The 20,745-nt window shown below is 34.1% G+C and overlaps 1 protein-coding gene and 1 long non-coding RNA gene across 2 annotated transcripts; both read left to right on the top strand.

Moving 5' to 3' along the window:
• The first annotated feature begins 1,026 nt into the window (after nucleotides 1-1,026).
• On the top strand, nucleotides 1,027-20,526 carry LOC101885896 (uncharacterized). The gene is made up of 13 exons (XM_073922371.1): nucleotides 1,027-1,205; nucleotides 4,830-4,992; nucleotides 5,179-5,210; nucleotides 5,306-5,371; nucleotides 5,510-5,581; nucleotides 5,706-5,795; nucleotides 5,939-6,010; nucleotides 8,042-8,113; nucleotides 8,258-8,335; nucleotides 8,474-8,545; nucleotides 14,781-14,886; nucleotides 18,429-18,868; nucleotides 19,152-20,526. The coding sequence occupies exons 2-12, from the start codon at nucleotides 4,941-4,943 to the stop codon at nucleotides 18,485-18,487; spliced, it is 771 nt and encodes a 256-aa protein (XP_073778472.1). The 5' UTR covers nucleotides 1,027-1,205; nucleotides 4,830-4,940; the 3' UTR covers nucleotides 18,488-18,868; nucleotides 19,152-20,526.
• LOC141377636 (uncharacterized) lies at nucleotides 1,631-2,756 on the top strand. Its single transcript, XR_012390076.1, has 3 exons — nucleotides 1,631-1,740; nucleotides 2,552-2,568; nucleotides 2,680-2,756. It is a non-coding gene; the product is annotated as an uncharacterized lncRNA (long non-coding RNA).
• Nucleotides 20,527-20,745: the final 219 nt, after the last annotated feature.

Raw genomic sequence — 20,745 nt, 5'->3', positions numbered from 1 at the left:
TTTTAAAGGGCACCTATGATGATAATCATTTTTGGAAGCAGTTTGGACAGAACTGTGTGTGGGTATAGTGTGCCCACTATCATATTGAAGCGTTATAAACACAATAAGTCTCTTTAAAAAAAAAAAAAATATATATATATATATATATATATATATATATATATATATATATATATATATATATATATATATATATATATATATATATATATATATAAAATTCCTGACATTAAAACAGGACACAAAGCCCTCCTAATTTGAGGCCCACCACAATGTGATGCCCATTAAATTGATTGACCGACATCATGATTTTATAATGACATGTATACACATACCCACATAATTTTTTTTTTTTGCAAATAAACTGGGATTAAAATAATTGTTCCAATTATCTGTGATTTTTTGATTTATTAGCATGAAGCAGTTTTAAAACAACATGTTTGTAGTAAAGACAGTATAATTGCTATCTAGTTTGTGTGTGTGTGTGTGTGTGTGTGTGTGTGTGTGTGTGTGTGTTGGTTTATGTGATTTACGAAGACATTTCATATGAATACACGCCACATTATGAGGACATTTTCAATTATGAGGACATGGTCGGAGTCCTCATAATTTTAGCAATGTAGAAGTGCTTCTTTAATGTAGAAGAGCTCAAATCCAAAATTTCTCCACATGACTTTATAGTTCACATAAACCTGATTTTGTGTATTACGTGTGTATTCGACATGCGCCCCTGTAGCCCGGACTGGGTACTGCATCCCCTCATTAATTATGCATGCGAGTGTATGAAATCGCGGCATGTGATTGGCTGACCATCAAACGTCCTCATAATAACTGTATCTGTCAAACATCTGTGTAAACAATAATGATTAAAAAATAGTTTTAAATATGTATAAATATGAATTACGTTCTAATTAAATAATAAAAATCCCCCACTACCTTTATAAGATCAATAAAGAAAAAAATGCCTGTTATTGGCCAATCGCCACCACCTGACTCAATCAATTCCGCGCTGGACAGATGGATATCACTCATCGTTTGAAGACAACACAAAGAAGCACGGAGCTTGTTTATTCGACGATTGATTGCATACGATTGATTAAATGTGAATTAATTTATGGAAACTGATAGCCACTGAACTCAAGCGATTTTATGCTGGAAGATCCGATGACACATGGGTGTCAATCATCAGTTTCAAGACCTTTAAGGTAAGACTGTTAAATAAACACCCAGATAATTAAGTGTACTAACGTTAACGTTACACGATTAATGTGCATTATTTGACTAAACTTAACAGCGAGTAAACCAAGTAACCTTGTTAACCTTGTAAGTTAGCGTACTTTTCATTTCCTGTCAAGAATGATGAACTATCGTTTTTAAAATGATGATTTATTGTTCTAGTATTACGTTTATGTTTGCAATGTCGTCATGGCTTACCAAAGTAACAGATGCGTTGCATGTAATCGTTTATAGTGTGCTTCCCAACAAACACACAACGTTGCCTCAACGTAGCGACCTTCCTACAACGTTGTACCAACCTTGCAAAAAGGTTGAGGATTCTACGTTGTTGCTAAACGTTGTCACAACGATGTCATAAGGTTGCCATTTAAACATCATGAGGGCCGCATACTTTAGGTTGTGCTTAGGTGGCGTGGACAACCACTGTACAACATTTACTGGTCACAGCTGAATCAGTTTAAATTTCAACAAGCCGTCGTCTCATTCATCAACGACCGAGGAGACGTGAGTATTGCTTTATTTCTTCTTGCTAAATAAGATACGTAAATCGTGAATATTCAAACAAACCTACGATTTCGACAACAATCTGTTCCAACATTACACACTCACAAAAGCCGTAATGAAGTTGTTACGAGCGAGTAACATTTCAGCATTCCGTTCACGGACGGCGACAACATTAAAATCATTAAATCTCTCGATAAAACATTTCCTGATTATTTACCTACGCCTAGTCTTTAGTCAAATAGGAAATAATGTTTTTGAAGTTCAGTTTTTTCCATATCCATAGTGATCAGTCAGTATGATACTTCATCACACGAGCCGACCCACTTTTTACAAAACACACAAAATAACTTTTAAATACAAAACATCTCTGTGCAGTTTGCGTCCCGGTAAAGGGACAGTTCACTCAAAAATGATTTGTACTCACGAATTATTTGCCCTGTAAATAATAAGTGATTCCAAACCTTTAAGTTTCTTTATTCTGTTGAACACTAAAGACTGTAAGCATTTGCTTTCATAGTAAAAAACACTAATTAAATAGTTACAGTTTTCCAGCTTTATTTAATACATCTTTATTGTTTAGCAGAAAAAAAGCTAAATAATTAAAACTTAAGTTTGGAACAAATAAAGGATGAGGCTAAATGGCAGAATTGTCAGTTTTGGGTGAGCTATCTCTATAAGTTAAAGTATATAAGTTGATGTTCATATGCCTAATTAATATAGATATCAGTAAAAAGGTCTGCTAGTCTAAATTTCTATTTTGATTGGTCTTTTGATGTTTTATTTAAAACCCACTCTTTTCTTTGCTCAACAGGCTATTTTCACATGGAGGTAATCTTCTATTGATAATTTCTGGATTTTAAGTATGTGTAAGTTGCATAAAACTCTATTGCTTAACCACTCACTGTTGTTTTCAAATTACTCGTGTAACTTGTCTTTCAGAATGGTTTCAGCTGTTGAATTCACCTCAGATCAGTGTTGCTGTAATTCCCGATCTATGGAAAGAATAATTGAATGAGGTAAAAAGTATACTACTCTATTTACTATCATAATAAATGTAGTTATGTTACTTGAAACAGCATGTTCATAATGTGGAAAATAGATCATGCTTATGAAAAATTACTTTATTATTTTGTACAGCTGTTATTGAAATGACACTAAGTTTAACATTCCATTTACAGTGAGCAACGCCACAACTACAGGACCTCTTCTTTCTCTTCTCATAATTTAAGTAAGTATTGGGAGACTAACTCTGTTAACTCAAACCTGTTTTCCCTGTATCTCTAAATTTATTTAATTGTATGTGATTTTGGTATATGATATACTAATTAAAGCATTAAAATAAAGTAGGCTACATAATTACTCACTGGAGATTTTATATGTAATGAAATTAAAATAAATGTCTGAAACTTCAATAACTTGCTAGTCATAGTCGTTTCCATCTGTCCTCTCTTGTTCACTGCCTATTTTGACTTGTGTCTGCTGTGGATCTCTGAAGCTGGATTATCTGTTGAATTTGTTTTTTTCCTCTGACAGCTTTCTCCATACCAACAACTATGCCTGGTCTTCAGCTGCGCTCTCCAGTCTGCTGTATTCTCCAGTCCAGCTTCACTGCCCAGTGTCTGAATTTTAATTTATATATTTATTTATATATATATATATTTACATTTTAATGATTTCTTTTTTACTTTTCTTGTTTGTTTACCCTTTAGTTTAATTATATATATATATATATATATATATATATATATATAATCTAAACTTTATACTGTTTGTTTATAATTAGATGTGTACTGTATGTATTAAATGTTGTGAAATATATAATAAAAAGTTTGATTAGATTCATTTGTGTGTTATTTTTACACTTTAAAGTTTACACATGCAGTTGTTAAATTAAATAGGAAAAATATATAAACAATATTTCATATTACGCAATACTGGAAAAGAATTGCTGCTTATCCTGTATTCTAGGCAGTATTGATAAACTGCCACAAAAAATATTAATACAAGTAGTAAGAACGCCGCCTCGCGGTTGCTGAATGTCGCACGACAACGTTGCTACAGCCTTCTCACGTCTTACATTTCTACGTTGTGACAATGTAGCGAGCACGTAAGCGGCAACGTTGCCTTTGAAAAAATACAACGTTGTGCAGACATCGCTACAACGTAAATGTGTTTGTTGGGTTATTAATTTTGTAAGATGAGTATTTGCTAATCAAGTCATAACGTTATTGTCAGATTGATATCACTAATGTATGTAATGATAAGTTACACGTTATGGTCTAACTTGTTATTAGACGTTTTTACTGCACCCAAGATACAAGACGAATATGTTTTCATAACTGTAACGTTATGTTAACTGTATTTTTCATAGCACGTGCTGATGAAGTAGTTTAATCGTTTTATTTTGTCCTCATTTTCATTTTATTTATGAATAATGTTGCTTACACTTACAAAATGGTCACAAAACATTCACATATGGTAAATCTAAATGTGAAACGTGGTTCCAAAACACTTTTGGTGGTTTTGGCATGAATTAACATGGGATTCACACAAAAGTGTTCCAGAAGCACACATTTCACATTTGTATTTTGCACATGTGAATATTTCTGTAAAGGTAACGTGTATACAGATGTTTCATCCTATTAAATATGTAGTCTGTGTGTATTTGACATTTTACTGACAAAGAAAAAGCAAACAAATAATTTTAAGTAACTTACATTACATTTTTTTTCCTGTTTCACTGGCATGTCATACTGACATGCATATTACAGACTAAGCACAAACTTTAACATGTGTACCCTTTGAAAAAATAAATAAACTAAATATGATTAAAAAAAAAATTACAAAAATGCATTGATGTACAGTGACATTGGTGCATTGCTTGCGACAAATGGTGACAGCAAGGTCGCAGAGACTCAAACTGAAACCAAAGGATGAAGCAGTGTACTATGCTTTGACTTCAAAAGATAAAACTGGGTTTGAAATAAAATACATAAGCTTATTCAAAGGTAAGAAAAAAAAGTCTGTTTACGTCAGGGATCTCCAATAATTGTTCTTTTTCATGACTAATCTGAAAAATCATTTGCTAGGTCGGGGAGTATTCAGCTCTAGCCACTATAGAAAAGAAGATTTTCTAGTTGAATATAGAGGAGACATAATAACCAAAGAAGAATGTGAAAGAAGACGCAGACTTTATCATAATGCACTTGAAGTGTTTTTGTTTCAACTGCTTTTTAATGGAAGACTGTTATGGTATGTATATTGCTTTATTAAATTTGCTAACATTTATGTTTCTGTATTTTCCTTAAATATATATATATATAAAAAAGGAACTTGTCTTTTCCAAAACTTGATAATTTTTTTTGATCTGCAATTACTTACTGTGTAATTTAGTAACTACTGTAATTACATGAGGTGGCATTGTTTTCTATGATTCAGGGTTGATGCTGCAAGAGAAGATGGCTCGTTGGGTAGACTTATTAATGACAATCATATAAACACAAACAGCAAAATGAAAATAATCAATGTTGATAGAAAACCCTATTTGTGCTTATTCGCAACAAAGGACATCAGTCCAGGGCAAGAGATCACTTATAACTATGATGTTTCAGAATGGCCATGGAGGAACAAGGTATGCAGAGATTAAAGTTGTTTTCTTAAAAATTATTTGGTTATATAAAATTAAGCCAAAATAAACTTAAATCTTTGAAAAATACCGTATTCTTCAAGCATTTACATTTGTTTAATATTGTGTTGTTCATCTAAACAGGTGACCTCTGACACTGAAATCCAGACCAGTACTTCACTTAGCTGTGCAGGACAGAAAACTGGAACACAGAAGGTAAATGACTGAGAACACTGACTGTATATTTTCCCTTAGTTTAGCTCTATATATGCTAAAACTGTCACAAAGTTTACTGTTTATACAGTTTGTCAGTTCTGTAAGGATTTACTTGTGTTAATAGTGTTGTTCATCTAAACGGGTGACTTCTGACACTGAAATCCAGACCAGTACTTCACTCAGCTGTGCAGGAGACAATACTGGAACACAGAAGGTAAATGTCTGAGAACGCTGACTGTATATTTTCTCTTAGTTTAGCTCTCTATATATGCTAAAACTGTCAAGTTTACTGTTTATACAGTTTGTCAGTTCTGTAAGGATTTACATATATTAATACTGTGTTGTTCATCTAAACAGGTGACCTCTGACACTGAAATCCAGACCAGTACTTCACTCAGCTGTGCAGGAGAAAATGGTGGAACACAGAAGGTAAATGTCTTAGAACACTGACTGTATGTTTTCTCTTAGTTTAGCTCTCTATATATGCTGAAACTCTCATAAAGTTTACTGTTTATACAGTTTATCAATTGTGTAAATATTTACATGTGTTAATATAAGGGTTGGGTATCATTTTTTTTTTTTTGATACCTACTGTAAATCGATACTTTTAAAACGAAACCGGTGCCAAAACAGTGCCTGAACCGATACTTTTTAGCCACAAAATTATGGTGGATGACTCTAGAAAAATCTTTTATTTGACAATTAAAAAAATAATAATTTTAATAGAACAATATAATTAAAGTTTCAAGTAAACATCAATTCATATTTTTGTATTTGAGTTGCATTAATACATTTCCTTTGATCATTTGTTGGTTAGCATGAATTTAGGATTTGCAATTTGAAATTACATTAGCTTACTATTAACCTGTGGGGGAGCAGGCAGGGGCCACGTACTTTTGGAGGCACATTTTAACATGTATATCACAAAATACTTAAAAAATGATTCAAAGTCATTTTTTTTCTTGCATTACTTTGCAGTCTTCATAAACAAGATAATTAAATAACTTAAACTCAAAATAACCTTCCTTGTTCATTTATTTGACGAGTAACGTTATACTGGTGTAGGAGAACACATTTCTAACATTCAAGTACATCAAGGCACATTGTTGCATCTGTAAACTTTAACAGGCCTGCAGTTGAAGTCAATTTATTTTGCCTTCCCATTCATTTAAAATAATTTTTCTGAAAATGTTCAAAGTGTTTCCTAAAAAAAAAAGAATTATTCCAGAGTTATTATAAGTTCTATATCTTATTGTTTATTTCATAAATAAAAGCTGTTTTTAATTTAAATAAAAATAAGGTCAGTATTTTTAGCCTCTTCAAGAAATATTTGCTGGATATTTTTGATTTACACAAAAAATCAGTTACAAAATAATTTGAATAATTTTAACTTTCGTAGTAAACTGATTAAGTCATTAAATTACACTTTAATCTGAATAAAAGACTATAAAATACTTAAAGGGACTTTGTCTGAATACAACTGTCTTGCAAAATAAATAGTAAAATGTTCTGCACTGACTGTCTAGCATGGGGAAGATAAAACAGCAGATTTTAGAAATAAGTTATAAGTTAAACTATTGTGTTTAAAAAAGTGTTGTAAATAAATCATGTGTTGAAGACGGAAATCAAAAATGAATGAAGGCAAAACTAAACAAGTTGAATATGACTTGCATGAGCGTGACTGAAAACTACATCTGATCAATGTCTTACATCTGTTCTTTGGTACTTACCGACTGTTTGTAAATTCAAGACTGCATTTCCTAACGTTAAACTCTGTACACTAGATTTCTAATTAATAATGGTCTCTGCATAGCCGAGGACTTCCTATTATAAAAGTGTTAAAATCGCTATTGAAAACAGAAGTCTAATATCATCAACAGTGGACATTTTGATAGTGTTTCACAACCTGAACATGACTGCAGTTCAATCTTTTTATTACCTGTGTCAATTTGGGCGTCAACTTCTGACGAATGCAGGGAACTGATCCGCGCAGCTCCTTTACAGAGAGCAAGTGCCGCGAAAGTAGAGTTCCTCTGCCTTTGAGCCCTCAAATGTGTCATTAAGTTTGACATGTTTCAATCCTTGCTTGTAAAATATGCTTTAAAATGCTTAGTTTAAGCAATTTTGATGAAAGTGGTCATGCGTGTTGATCTGGAGTGTCGCTCTCGCTGACCGAAAACCAGGCTGAATGTGCTTTACTGCGCGCATTGCGTGCGTCCGTTCCCTAAGCGACAGTAACAATCACTTACATTGCCTGTCCGTATTCCTCAAAGTTGTTTAGGATTAAATGTTTACGTCCTTCATACGTCCTTGTCGCAGCACCAGTGGCACTGAAATTAGGCCCCAAAATTCATATGCTGATTTGATCCGGTACACTTTGGTTACTTAGGTACCGGTGCTATAATGGCACCAGGTTTTGGTACCCAACCCAAGTTAATATTGTGTTGTTCATCTAAACAGGTGACCTCTGACACTGAAATCCAGACCAGTACTTCACTCAGCTGTGCAGGAGAGAATGGTGGAACACAGAAGGTAAATGTCTGAGAACACTGACTGTATATTTTCTCTTAGTTTAGCTCTCTATATTTGCTGAAACTGACAAAGTTTACTTTTTATACAGTTTGTCAATTGTGTAAGGATTTACATATATTAATATTGTGTTGTTCATCTAAACAGGTGACCTCTGACACTGAAATCCAGACCAGTACTTCATTCAGCTGTGCAGGAGACAATACTGGAACACAGAAAATAAATGTCTGAGAACGCTGACTGTATATTTTCTCTTAGTTTAGCTCTCTATATATGCTGAAACTCTCATAAAGTTTACTTTTTATACAGTTTGTCAGTTCTGTAAGGGTTTACTTGTGTTAATAGTGTTGTTCATCTAAACAGGTGACCTCTGACACTGAAATCCAGACCAGTACTTCACTCAGCTGTGCAGGAGACAATACTGGAACACAGAAGGTAAATGTATTTGATACCTACAAGTGTTTGATACCTAGCAGAATTGCTCTCCGGGTTATTTGTGTAATTGGATATTATGTCATTTTTAAAATGGGAATAGTTAGGAGATGCAGGTTTCTCTTACTAAAGTCAGATTGGACCAATAGGTTGTGTGTTGCATGCTGTTCAGGAGTCGGGGGTGGGGTGGGGCTGGGGGAAAGGGTGACTGACGCATGCTGCTGCGCCCCACAGCAACAGAGAAGGCTTGGCAGAGCAAAAAAATACTGCATTACTATTTTTGTTAAATAATTTTTTTTAATCATACTAAAATAACACTTGACAGAAGTTCACTCAAAAGCGCAAGTTCTTTCTGTCATTAATTACTAACACTCCTGTCATTCCTACTACTTTCAGAACATAAATTTTGATATTTTACCATATGAAAATGCAATGCAGTTATGAAAATTGTGAAATTAAAGCAATAGTACAGAGATCTGGTCCCCGCGTCAGGTCAGGGTGCACCTGTAACCTTTAAAACGAAGATCAGGAGGCGCACTAAACTCACACGGGAAAGAACTGGGCATTCAATTCATGTTTTAGTTAAATAATTCTTAAATACAGCTCTCTTGATCTCTAAAAGGGAAAAAATGCAAAAGAAATTTGTCGTTAAATTAATTTTAGCAGGGACGCAACTGCCTGTCATTTTCACATTCGTTTTTCAGTTAGGGATTAGGTCTATTAGAGTAACCTAATAAAAATGTTTTGTTGGACACCGTAGTCTACACAATAATCAATATTATAATTTATTGTATTCATTATTATTAAAACTAAACTATACAATTGATAAAACAAAACCCTTTTTAATGTTTGCTTTCATTTTGACACCGCTAACAGTTGTAATAAGAAACATCACATTATGCAGAAGTTAAAAAAATACCTTTTGAGTTTAAAGATGATCAGCCTGCCAAGTCAAGTTTACAGTGTCATAAATGAAATAGGTAGCATGAGTAAAGGGGATTTGCAACCTCTCGTATGCGCTGCAGGTAGACTGAATGATAATCTTTAAAAATATATATGCAATACAAAACTTTAAACATTTATGTTTTTTTTTAAAAAAAGAAAAAAAATCAGGAGAGTGAAATATCATTTAAACCACTGGTCTGGCGCTGATAGTTTATTGTTTGTAGCTAGAAGAAGAAACAAAAAGCAGATGAAAACCTGGCTGGGGAGACGGCGATAACATGGATTATCTGTTCTTTAGAAAAGATCACGACATTGTGAGGCGTTTATCATACAACGCAATTCGTGTTTATAATCATTAATATTAACTAATATTAAAATTCTCTCTAGACTTTGTTTTAGGGCTTGTTCTTGTATGCTAAATATACCCTAGGCTTATTGCACGTACAAATCTGATTGTGAAGAATGATTAAGCGCTCGCATTTTTTATTGCATCTTTTTCGCTGATTATTTATATTTTATTTTTTTAAAGTGGTGAGAATATTATTTACTGGCAAACTTGTTCCTCGATCTCGTACATAAACAAATAAAGTAGCCTACCTAAGTTAATTTACCTTTAATGTAAAAATTAAGGAATAACTTAACTTAATATTAATAAATAAAACCTCGGTATAAACGTACGCGTTTAACTTTCGTTAATAAAACAACACAAAACTGTTTATAAATATTGTAGTTAAATATTAAAAAACTTTAACTGCTTGAAACCTTATAATAATAACAATTAAATGTTACTTTACTTAGCAAACAGCCTAAATGGCACTTTACTCATCAGTGTAATAATAATATAAATATTAATAATTGTAAGTAAAAAGAAAATATTAACCTAGTAACAATGTAAGTCAGATGTTTAAAAAAACAGCGTAGGTTCTCTCCACCTTTTGTATTCGTATTTTAAATTATTTTCCAGAAAAACTAACATGTTGACTTTGTCCGGTTTAAGTGAAGAATGGGGTTATAATGTTTCCAGCAATACACTGTTAGACGGTGTGCTTGTAGCGAAAATGCACAGACAGGCTACTTTTTCACAACCATGCGATAGGGTTTCTTGCTTCTGTTCCGCCGCCAGCATTTCTCGCAAAGCAGGTTTCTCTCTGCTGCGGGGCGGCGCGTTCTTAACTAGTTACCAAATATGTTGCTCCATTTCTCATCAATGTCTTCCATTTATCACTTTCTCTTTTTTGACAATGGACAACCGTGGTGGCAACTAACCACGGTGGTGACCCAGTTGTCACGGTGACCATCACAGCACTAGTCTTAAGTATATATATAAAAAAATATCGCAATATATATCGCAGGAAAAAAAATATTGCAATGTCAATTTTTTTTCCAATATCGTGCAGCCCTAGTGTGTAGTGTCTCCATAATTACTGATTGTGCTATATTGTGTATTAAATTAGGTTGTGTGTCCTCATATTTACTGTTGTTGTCATGTTGTGTATTGTGGGGGAGGGACAGAAGATGCAGGTTTCCATTACTAAAGCCAGATTGGACCTATTGCTTGTGTGTAGTGTCCCCATAATTACTGATTGTGTTATATTGTGTATTAAATTAGGTTGTGTGTCCTCGTATTTACTGTTGTTGTCATGTTGTGGGGGAGGGACAGAAGATGCAGGTTTCCATTACTAAAGCCAGATTGGACTTATAGGTTGTGTGTGTGTGGTGTCCTCATAATTACTGATTTTAGGGCTGTGCAATTAATCGATAATCCGATTTCCATTTTGACTTCTAACAATCATGAAAAAACATTAATCAAGATAAACGATTATTGCATCATATACCGCCCCTTTCCAGTTTTGCACATTTGTTGCTCTGCAAAGCTCAGTTCCACGTAAAAATGACTAAAAGCATCTACTGTAATGTAACTTTTGCAGCACGGGATGAGCATCATTCATTTATGTACATTCGAATCATTCATGTTTTTAAACGTGCAAACGAGCGCATGCTGTTTTGTGTTCGTGCTTGGCCTCAGAGACGAGCAGAGCACACACATCGAAAGTCATCTTAAAGTGAGTGCTTTAATGGTCAAATACATGCACATTCGTGTCAGAGCGCGGTGTTTAGTGATTATTCATTTTAACCCTCATTTTTGTAATAAACTAGTTGAGAATAAAAAAACATGTGAAAGAGAAACCATATCAGAGCCGCACTATTCTTTTAAGTGACAGCATGCAATATTCCTGCTTAAGGAATTAATTTTTTATCAAACAAATGGAGAAAATCTCTCGCTGCTCTTGACTGAAGGACTTTTGTAGCTAAAGTTTTTTTTTTTTTCTTGCAGTGAAGATGCTTAAAGCTCAGTTTGTTTCATATTTTTTTTATTGTATTTATTTCCCTTTCCTTATTTACAGGAAGGAAAATAACTGCATATATACCGTTAACGTCAGAATTATTAGCCCTCCTGATTTATTAGCGACCCTTTCCCCCCAATATCTATGAATGGAAAGAATTATTTTCAACCCATTTTTAAACAATAGTTTTGGTATCTCATTTCTAATAACTGATTTCTTTTAACTTTGCTTTGATGACAGCACATAATATTTTACTAGATATTTTTTTAAGATACTAGTATTCAGCTTAAAGTGACATTTAAAGGCCTAATTAATGTAATTAGCCAAGTCATTGTATAACAGTAGTTTCTTCTGCAGACCATTAAAAATATATATTGCTTAACGAGCTAATAATATTGAGCTATTAAATTAGATTTCAAAATATTAAAACCTGCTTTTATTCTAGCCGAAATAAAACAAATAAGCCTTTACCAAAAGAAGCAGGAAATAGTGTGGAAAAATTCCTCTGTTAAACAACATTTGGGAAATATTTGTATATAAAAAAATTCACAGAAGAGCGAATAATATTTGACTTCAACTGATAATTCGTGAGAACGATTTTGACCAAAATAATCGTCATTATGATTTATCCCATAATCGAGCAGCCCTAACTGATTGTGCTATATTGTGTATTAAATTAGGTTGTGTGTCCTCGTATTTACTGTTGTTGTCATGTTGTGTATTGTGGGGGAGGGACAGAAGATGCAGGTTTCTGTTACTAAAGCCAGATTGGACCTATTGCTTGTGTGTAGTGTCCCCATAATTACTGATTGTGCTATATTGTGTATTAAATTGGGTTGTGTGTCCTCGTATTTACTGTTGTTGTCATGTTGTGTATTGTGGGGGAGGGACAGAAGATGCAGGTTTCCATTACTAAAGCCAAATTGGACCTATTGGTTGTGTGTAGTGTCCCCATAATTACTGATTGTACTATATTGTGTATTAAATTAGGTTGTGTGTTCTCGTATTCACTGTTGTTGTATTCACTTATACAATAGGTTGTAGGCATGGGCTGGTATATGATTCTGACAGTATGATTACTTTGGATAAAAAAAAAAAAATCAAAGTATATATTTTTTTTAAGAAACATTTAAATTATTTTAAAACGTTCAACATGTCAGGCTAAATAATAAAAATATATAATTCAGTGTTTTCTTTAGAATTTTTTTCAGATGTGGCGGCAGACTCTCTTGGGCCTTTTACACGGATCTACCAACTACTTAAACAAATAACGCACAGCAATACTACTGTTACAGAAAAGTTCACTCTGTTATAATTCACTTAAAGGTGCAGTAGGTGATGTGCCAAAATGCTAACCGCTTAGCATATTATCTTTGGACGGCGGGGAGGGACTGTGATTCAAAGCCACAACCCCTGAAGTAACTAGCGCGCGCACCGCATCACAACAACAGACAGACAACCCACTAGTTCATGTCATTCGCCAGTTAGACTTAGTGTTTAGCCAGCGTCGTGCAGGAATTACATATTACTTAGCCATACTTACATGCTATTTCAGAGCGAATATTCAGAGTAGCGGTAAACGGTATAGGAAGGCTGGCATTGTTCAAAAATGACCCAATGTGAATATAAAAGCAACTTCAGCTCAATAAAGCAGTTAGGCGGAATAGAGCTATTTACTGATGTTTTGTTGTTAAACTAAATATAAATCTACATTATCGATGCTGTAAAAGGACCTTATGAAACTGAAAATAATCACATCAATCTTTCACTGGGAGATTTCAGTGGCTGAACAACACGTCTGTGCATATAAGTCATTCACAACAGAACACAATCTAACATTAGCTTAGCCTGACTAAAATAGTTTTAAAACAGAACATTACCTGTCTAACAGTAATACTTCAGCAATGGTGTTGTCTTTCTTCCAGCGTGCTCAAGTTACTCCAATATTGATATAGGTTTTTAAAAGTTTCAATTCATTTTTTGATTTCTCCTGGTCCGTCTCGTGACGGCCCGGCAGCTTATGCAGACGGGCACATCCTAATGGCTTGAACGGATGCGCAGAAGTCCCAATCTACATTTGCTGACAGACAGTCTGAGCTGCTTATCGGAGTTATGGGAGATGTCGGTCCGACTCTATTTAATTGGGTAAACATTTTTTAGTTTTATGCCTTGCCCAGAATATAAAATTACATTTAAACACATTTAGATCATTTACTGTAATCATTATATTGGACTGTGAAGAGACTTTCAACCAGCACAACAACAAATGTTTCTGAAGACAATCACCTGCACCTTTAACTTTTAATGCGTTTTGGTGCGTTTTATAACCCGCTATTAAAAAAACAATGACTAAATGTTTTGAATGAGTAGTAATGTAGCAGTGGTGGGGTAAATTTTGGTGTGGCGCCCCGCCATGAAAGAATGAATGTAGTGGAAACCATGTAATTGACTTCTGTTATCTCCATTAGTTTTTAAAAACACAGATTTCTTTACAACATGAAAATACATCTTTGGAGATCTTTCTTTTCTTTGAATAATAAGCCACTGCACTGTTCAGGTGCACAGCATGCTGAATGGTGGTGCACAAGTGATTTGTTTTTCAAATGTTTGAGGAATTGTGGGATGAATTTAAGCTGAATTGTAGTTTATGTTGTAGATGGTCTTTGACAACATCTAAAAAAAAAAAAAAACGTACATATACCTTAGGAATGGTATAACATTTTGTTTTTGTTTTAACTGTAAACCTTGAAACTGACTATCATCCCATGCCTAATAGGTTGTGTGTTGTGTCCTGATATTTATTTACAGTGTTATATTGTGTATTTAACATGGGTTAGGTGTTGTGTGTCTTTCTACTTACTTATGGTGGTATATTGTGTATTAATATAGGCTGTGTATTGTGTCCTTGTGTATTTACTGCTGCTGATGATTTTTTTTTTTTTCAACAGATTTGTAAACTTTATGTAATATCAGTAGCTGTGTCAAGCTTGGATAAATGTGCCAGCTGCAGTGGGCCCTACAATGCATTCAAGTGGGTTAGGGTAAAATGTAAAAGTAAGTATTGTGCTTTGATAAATTAAAAAATAATAACAATAAAAAATTAATTGTAACCCTCTCTGTGAAAACCCAGCTAAAGTCATGTTTTGATTTACTGCTCTCTCTCTCTCTCTCTCTCTCTCTCTCTCTCTCTCTCTCTCTCTCTCTCTCTTTCTTTTTTCTAAGAACCTGTTAAAAGGAATATTGCCAATATCATAAATCAAGTTATTTCATTTTGTTTATTTACATTTTTATTAAGGCACAATGTAGTGCCAAGTATGGTCAATTAGTTTATCGTACTAATTAAATTGTTGCACCTAAGTGCTCTCACGATGCGGTATGCGGTCCAGTCAGTACTGAAATTTGAAAAACGTCCGCTAAACGTTCCCACTAAAATTTAAGCACTGTTGATCGTGTTCTTAAACGGCACTGATTTGCTGTTGTGTTCACATGCTCAACAGAAATGACTGTTATTGACTGTGAAGGTCATCAACTCCCCACCGTTTACTAAGTGTAAACACAAAAATTCGAACACTGGAGTGCTTTAAAGCAGTGAAGATCAGTCGATTCATCAGGGGATTTTTCATATGTCAGCTCAAAGACAGACCAGCTGAACTTCACAGCTTTAAAACGTTCCAGTGTCCTTGTATCTGTGATTACACCAATGTTATAATAGTTTTGGATATTTTATTAGTTTCAGTTTCTATTTCGTTTTGACCTTTGGTTTTCAAATTCCGTTAGTTTTAATTAGTTTGAGGTAGATTTCTTAATTTTTATTAGTTTCTATATTTTAAAAATGTCTTAGTTTTAGTTTAGTTTTTATTAGTTCCAGTATTTAAGTTTTTTCTAAATAAGGACATTTGTTAGGTGCAAGATTCAAAATCAACAGCATAAAAACCATCCTCAAATTCAAATACAACAGCCCACAAGACAGCAGTCTTAAGTACAATATGTGTGCAAGGCTTCTTCTGAGGTTAGACACAGTAGTGATGGGCAGGGCTGGATTAACCAATTGGCATTATGGGCACAGGCCCAGTACGCATTTAGATTTTGCCTACTCTTCATCACGAGCAAGAGAAGTAGGAATCATTAATATGTGTGTATTATGGAGGACTCAGATTCCTAGAACTGGATTGGAGAGGTGTTATATCTAAATCATGTGCATTATAAGTTTGTAGAAGTTATACACTAAAAATACCCTTAAATATAAATGTTTGTGCTGCTTCAGTGAACTTGAACAAATATATTAAAATCCATTAATTTCCCCTAGTTGTATTAGTATTTTTTTCAAAGTGTGCTTTAAATGCTTAAAAATAAGTTTAATCTTTGTAGACTAGAAATATATGTAGTGTATATCATTCATTTTAAAAATGTGGGCAATACATTATAAATTAATTTTATTTAACAAATATTATATTAATCTTATTTTTTAATTCAACTATGGGGTGCGGCTATAGGGGGCCTACAAGACATTGTGCCCAGGGGCTTCTGAATTATTAATCCGGGCATGGTGATGGGAGGTATAGATTTTTAACGTGGATGTTATGACTCAACATTATGTAGTCAGCAATAGTAATTCAGTCAGTTAAAACATCACCATGATATGAAAAATGTCTTACAGTAAAGTTTTGCAACCAACTGAATCATGATTCACTGATTTAAATTCCATTACGATTGTCTGTTAAGAAATAAACTTACGTTTTTCACCAGATCCTCTCATTTAAGCCATCGGTTTAGCTGTAGTTGTTTTAAATTCAGTTCAGTCATACAGCAGGCTGTACCTTTTGTGTTTGGTTCACTGAATCATGCATGCGCAGTTTTATCGGTTCACCGCTTCTCAATGTAACGTTACTGTTCTAAAAACTGAATGAGTATATATTGGATTATTCAGAGTCACCGTACGTTTACACCGAAAGCGGCGAGAGCGTCAAAATAGCCGGAAGTCATTCATTTTCAATGAGAGCCGGCGGCGATAGGCGACGATAAGCGGCGAGGAGCAGCGCGGCGCGTCTTCGCCGGCGTGAGCGTCGAGGAGAGTTGAAATGAAGTCAACTTTATGGTAATGAGCTAGGACGCGGTTCGGCGGCAAGCAATCAGAATAAAGACATCCACCGCTTGATAGCAGTTCAGGGAACACAGACCTGTGAACTTTGGTTCCGACCACAGTTGTTCCCAAGGGTTTGATTATTGCGGTCGCCGGATTTCCAATTATTTACAATGTTTTCTTACAGGAACATACATTAAATAAGTTACTGGCGAGTTACTGATGTTCATCAATGTTATGTAAATTTATCTTTAAAAAGCGGGAATCTCACGCGATGTGACAGTACAAAACAGTATAGCTGCTTCAGGATATTTCAGACATATGGACACATATTGGATAAATAGAGCAAAGCCACACCACATGCAACTTGATCTTCCATTGTTATATGAATTTGATAAGAAGTGCGCAACATTTTCACGCTAAAAACATGTCTTATGCAGGAATGTAACTGATATGCTGCAACGGCTCCTTTAAGTACGAGATCAATGTAGCGAGTTTTGACGCTCTCACCGCCGGAGCTGAAGGCAGACAGCGTTGTCGCCAGGGCGACCTTGGATGCTCTCGCCGCTTTCGGTGTGAACGTACGGTCAGAGGGGGGTATTAGGCTTGTTATAAAGTAAGTAGTTTGTGGATAAGTGCTTACTTGAGACGCGATTCGTTTGAAATTATTCAGTTTGATTTGGTGAGCTTGTTCAATTGGTTCACTTAGAAGATCCGGTTAAAAAGATTAGTTTGCGATACTGAAATAAAATCCATTATTGAGCACAAATATGTTTAAGTAATAGTTTTAAGTCTCTGTAATTAATGCTGTCACCGTGCTGCTGTCATGTCCACTCGTTGCTTTTGTCGCGGGAGCAACAGTAAAGATGACTAGAGAAGAACCGGCTCAATCTGGCCAATGGCGGCAGGAGACTCAGGTGCGAAAAGGTTAAAAACAAACACCTGCGCGCAGATTATATTTACTACTAAAAGGCTTACAGTAAGATTATGTATTAAATACATTTACAAATATGAAAACGAAGGAGGTTTTTGCTATAACTTTAGTTAGTTTCAGTTAGTTATGTATGTACACATTACAGTTTCAGTTAGGTCTAGTTTTTAAAAAAAACTCATTTTTATTTTAGTTAACGACAATTATTTTACATTTTAGTTTTCGTTTTTTGTTCGTTTTCATTAACTATAATAACCTTGGCTTACACTCAGTAAACATTGGTGAGTTTGGTAAACTGATGACCTTTTAAGGCCAATCACAGTCATTTCTGTTGAGCACGTGAACACAATGGCAAATGAGCGCTGTTTAAGAATGAGCTCAGCCCAGATATTATCGGGAAATAGATGTTTTTAAATTCCAGTACTGATCAGTTCCAAATTTGAGTATTGTGAAAATACAATTACTTCTAGTAATAATCAAAAAAAGTTAAATAAAGAATGATTGAGAAAAGGGTGCGGTTGGGAAATGGAGATGAGCTCTGATCAACATGGTGCTGATCCCATGAATCTGTTTTCTTATTTGCAGTCATTCTCAAATCTTCTGAAAATTACGCAAGAAGAAAAACAAAGACCATGGTCTCCTGATGAAATTGCTGCAGTATTGAGACATTTCCAAAGCCATGTTTCCAAGGGTAAACTTGCCACAAAAATAGAATGCCAACAATGCAAATCCGCAGAGCATCCTATGTTGGCAAATCGCTCCATTCAAAACATCAGGGACTTTGTCAGAAACAGGTTTGATGCTGAAATGGAATCAGGTAGAAGTAGTCTTTTTGATAACACTTGACTTAAAGAATGTGTTTATAAAACTGTAATAAAAACTATATAATTGTTACAAATGTCATGACTAATGAATGAGATTTTATGCATGCTTATGACAGTTGTAATTTGATGTAATGTGCTTCGTTATGTCAATTTTAAATGACAACTTAACAAACCAATACATCACACGTTTTTTTTATTTTTGTCATGACAACTTGACATTACCAAGACAAGAGAAAAGCATTTAATAAATCGGTCAAATATGATTGTCATGAGGGCATATTTTTCTTGATCACGAATACAGTGGTAAAAGCTGAATGTGTTGTTAGAATGTTGTGATTGACTTCTAATAACATTTAAAAAAAACATTTTTAAAAATGTAATTTAAATAAATAAATTAAAAATTAAAAAGTGATTAGAAAAATATTCATGAAATAATTATAATGGTCTCATGGCAACCATAAACTACTTGTTTTGATTATGTCAGGTTGTCATGACAAAGACTGGGTGCCTGTTTCAGTAAGGAGGTTTAAACGACTCTGAGTTTAAACTTAAACTCTTAGTTGATTTACCGAGAGATTAAAAACTCAGTTTTCGGTTTCAAAATAGCTGATCTGAGGTATGTCAATAAACTTTGAGTAGGACAACTCAGAGTTAAGCACACTCAGAGACTATAAAAAGGCATTGTCAATGGAGCACAGATATTACAAGTGACTATGGCAACATCTTAAAAAAGAGATGCAAAGTTATAGCAAATATGATCATATATTTAAAAAAGCAACACCACTGCATCAGTGAAACAGAGGCAGCATGGGAAAACAGCTCAAGTTAATGCGTAATTTTACATTTAAAGTATTTAAATATTTAAGTATAATAAAATAAGTAACGTTATGTGTGTTTCCCAGAGATGGGTTGTGGCTGGAAGAGCATCCGCTGCGTAAAAACATGCTGAATAAGTTGGCGGTTCATTCCCCTCTGGCGAATCCCTGATAAATAAAGGGACTAAGCTGAAAAGAAAATGAATGAATGAATAAATGTTATGTGCAACGTTTAAAAAAAAATAATAATTTACACGCATTCCCACTATTATACTCGTTGATCAGTTTTAATAAATTTAAGTGCACTTGTGTGTCTGCCTCTATTATTGATCAATTGGTAGAGGTTGATATGAAATTTAGAATGTAAGCAAAACTAAACAGTTTTTAGAAAGAATAATAATCTCATTAATTGAGTAACAGTAGGCTACATGTCCCTGTTGAAGGTCAGTGAATTTAAGATAATTATTTATTAAAAAGGACTAGCCATTCTCGTACGTGACTTTGTTCTTTGTGTGACTGAAATGTAGGCAATAGCTATTTTTCCATCCAATAATATTAATCAAATGTATGTGCAAAACTAAAATATTGCATAAAAGATGCGAATAAAGCAGCGTTTCCATCCAACGAGTCAAAGAGAACTAAATCGCCACTTCCTGATTAAACAGGCGCCAAATACCAACTGTAAAAATAGAATTTACTGCGGTATAAGAAGCTGCGTCAAGCTTTTCTTTATTTAATAAATGTACTTATTTATTAGAATTAGTAGAACAGACGCTCTTGATACACTCCAGACGCTCTGGAGATCATTAATAATATAATAACATTAATATTGAAACAGTTAAGAAATTTTAGAATGACCAAAACAACATTTGAGATGTTACTGTGTGCTTAGCCTGCTGGTTTGTCCATTTACACAGTTTGATCAGCATATGATCTCTTATAACAAATCTTTTTTTAATGTACATACTGTAATTTGTCAGTAAAAGTGTTTCCATCGTAGTTTATGCACATCTTTTCTATCGAATAAAAGTTTATCCTACTCAGTTATGTGCAAGTTTTTTATGCATATTTTCAAAAGTTATGTGGATCTGACATTTCCATCAATCATTTTTATGCGCATCTCCAAAATGAGCATTAAAATTGGTGGGTGAGAAAGACCTGTGTTTTCTGTGAACAAGTGAACAAGATGATTCTCACACCCTTTCAAAGCAAAAACACTAGGCTAAAGGATCCAGTTCTCAAAAGTCTTGTGCACAAATGTTC

Source organism: Danio rerio, chromosome 14 (genome assembly GCF_049306965.1).
Source record: "Danio rerio strain Tuebingen ecotype United States chromosome 14, GRCz12tu, whole genome shotgun sequence".
Taxonomy (NCBI): Eukaryota; Metazoa; Chordata; class Actinopteri; order Cypriniformes; family Danionidae; genus Danio; species Danio rerio.
This window is presented reverse-complemented; position numbering and strand designations above follow the sequence as displayed.

Excerpts from the sequence above, each read along its gene's own strand:
- LOC101885896 (XM_073922371.1), top strand. The coding sequence starts at position 4,941 with ATGCACTTGAAGTGTTTTTGTTTCAACTGCTTTTTAATGGAAGACTGT. Across the intron at positions 5,211-5,305 it reads AAGAGAAGATGGCTCGTTGG|GACATCAGTCCAGGGCAAGA; the intron begins GTAGACTTATTA and ends TTCGCAACAAAG. Across the intron at positions 14,887-18,428 it reads GGTTAGGGTAAAATGTAAAA|TCATTCTCAAATCTTCTGAA; the intron begins GTAAGTATTGTG and ends TCTTATTTGCAG.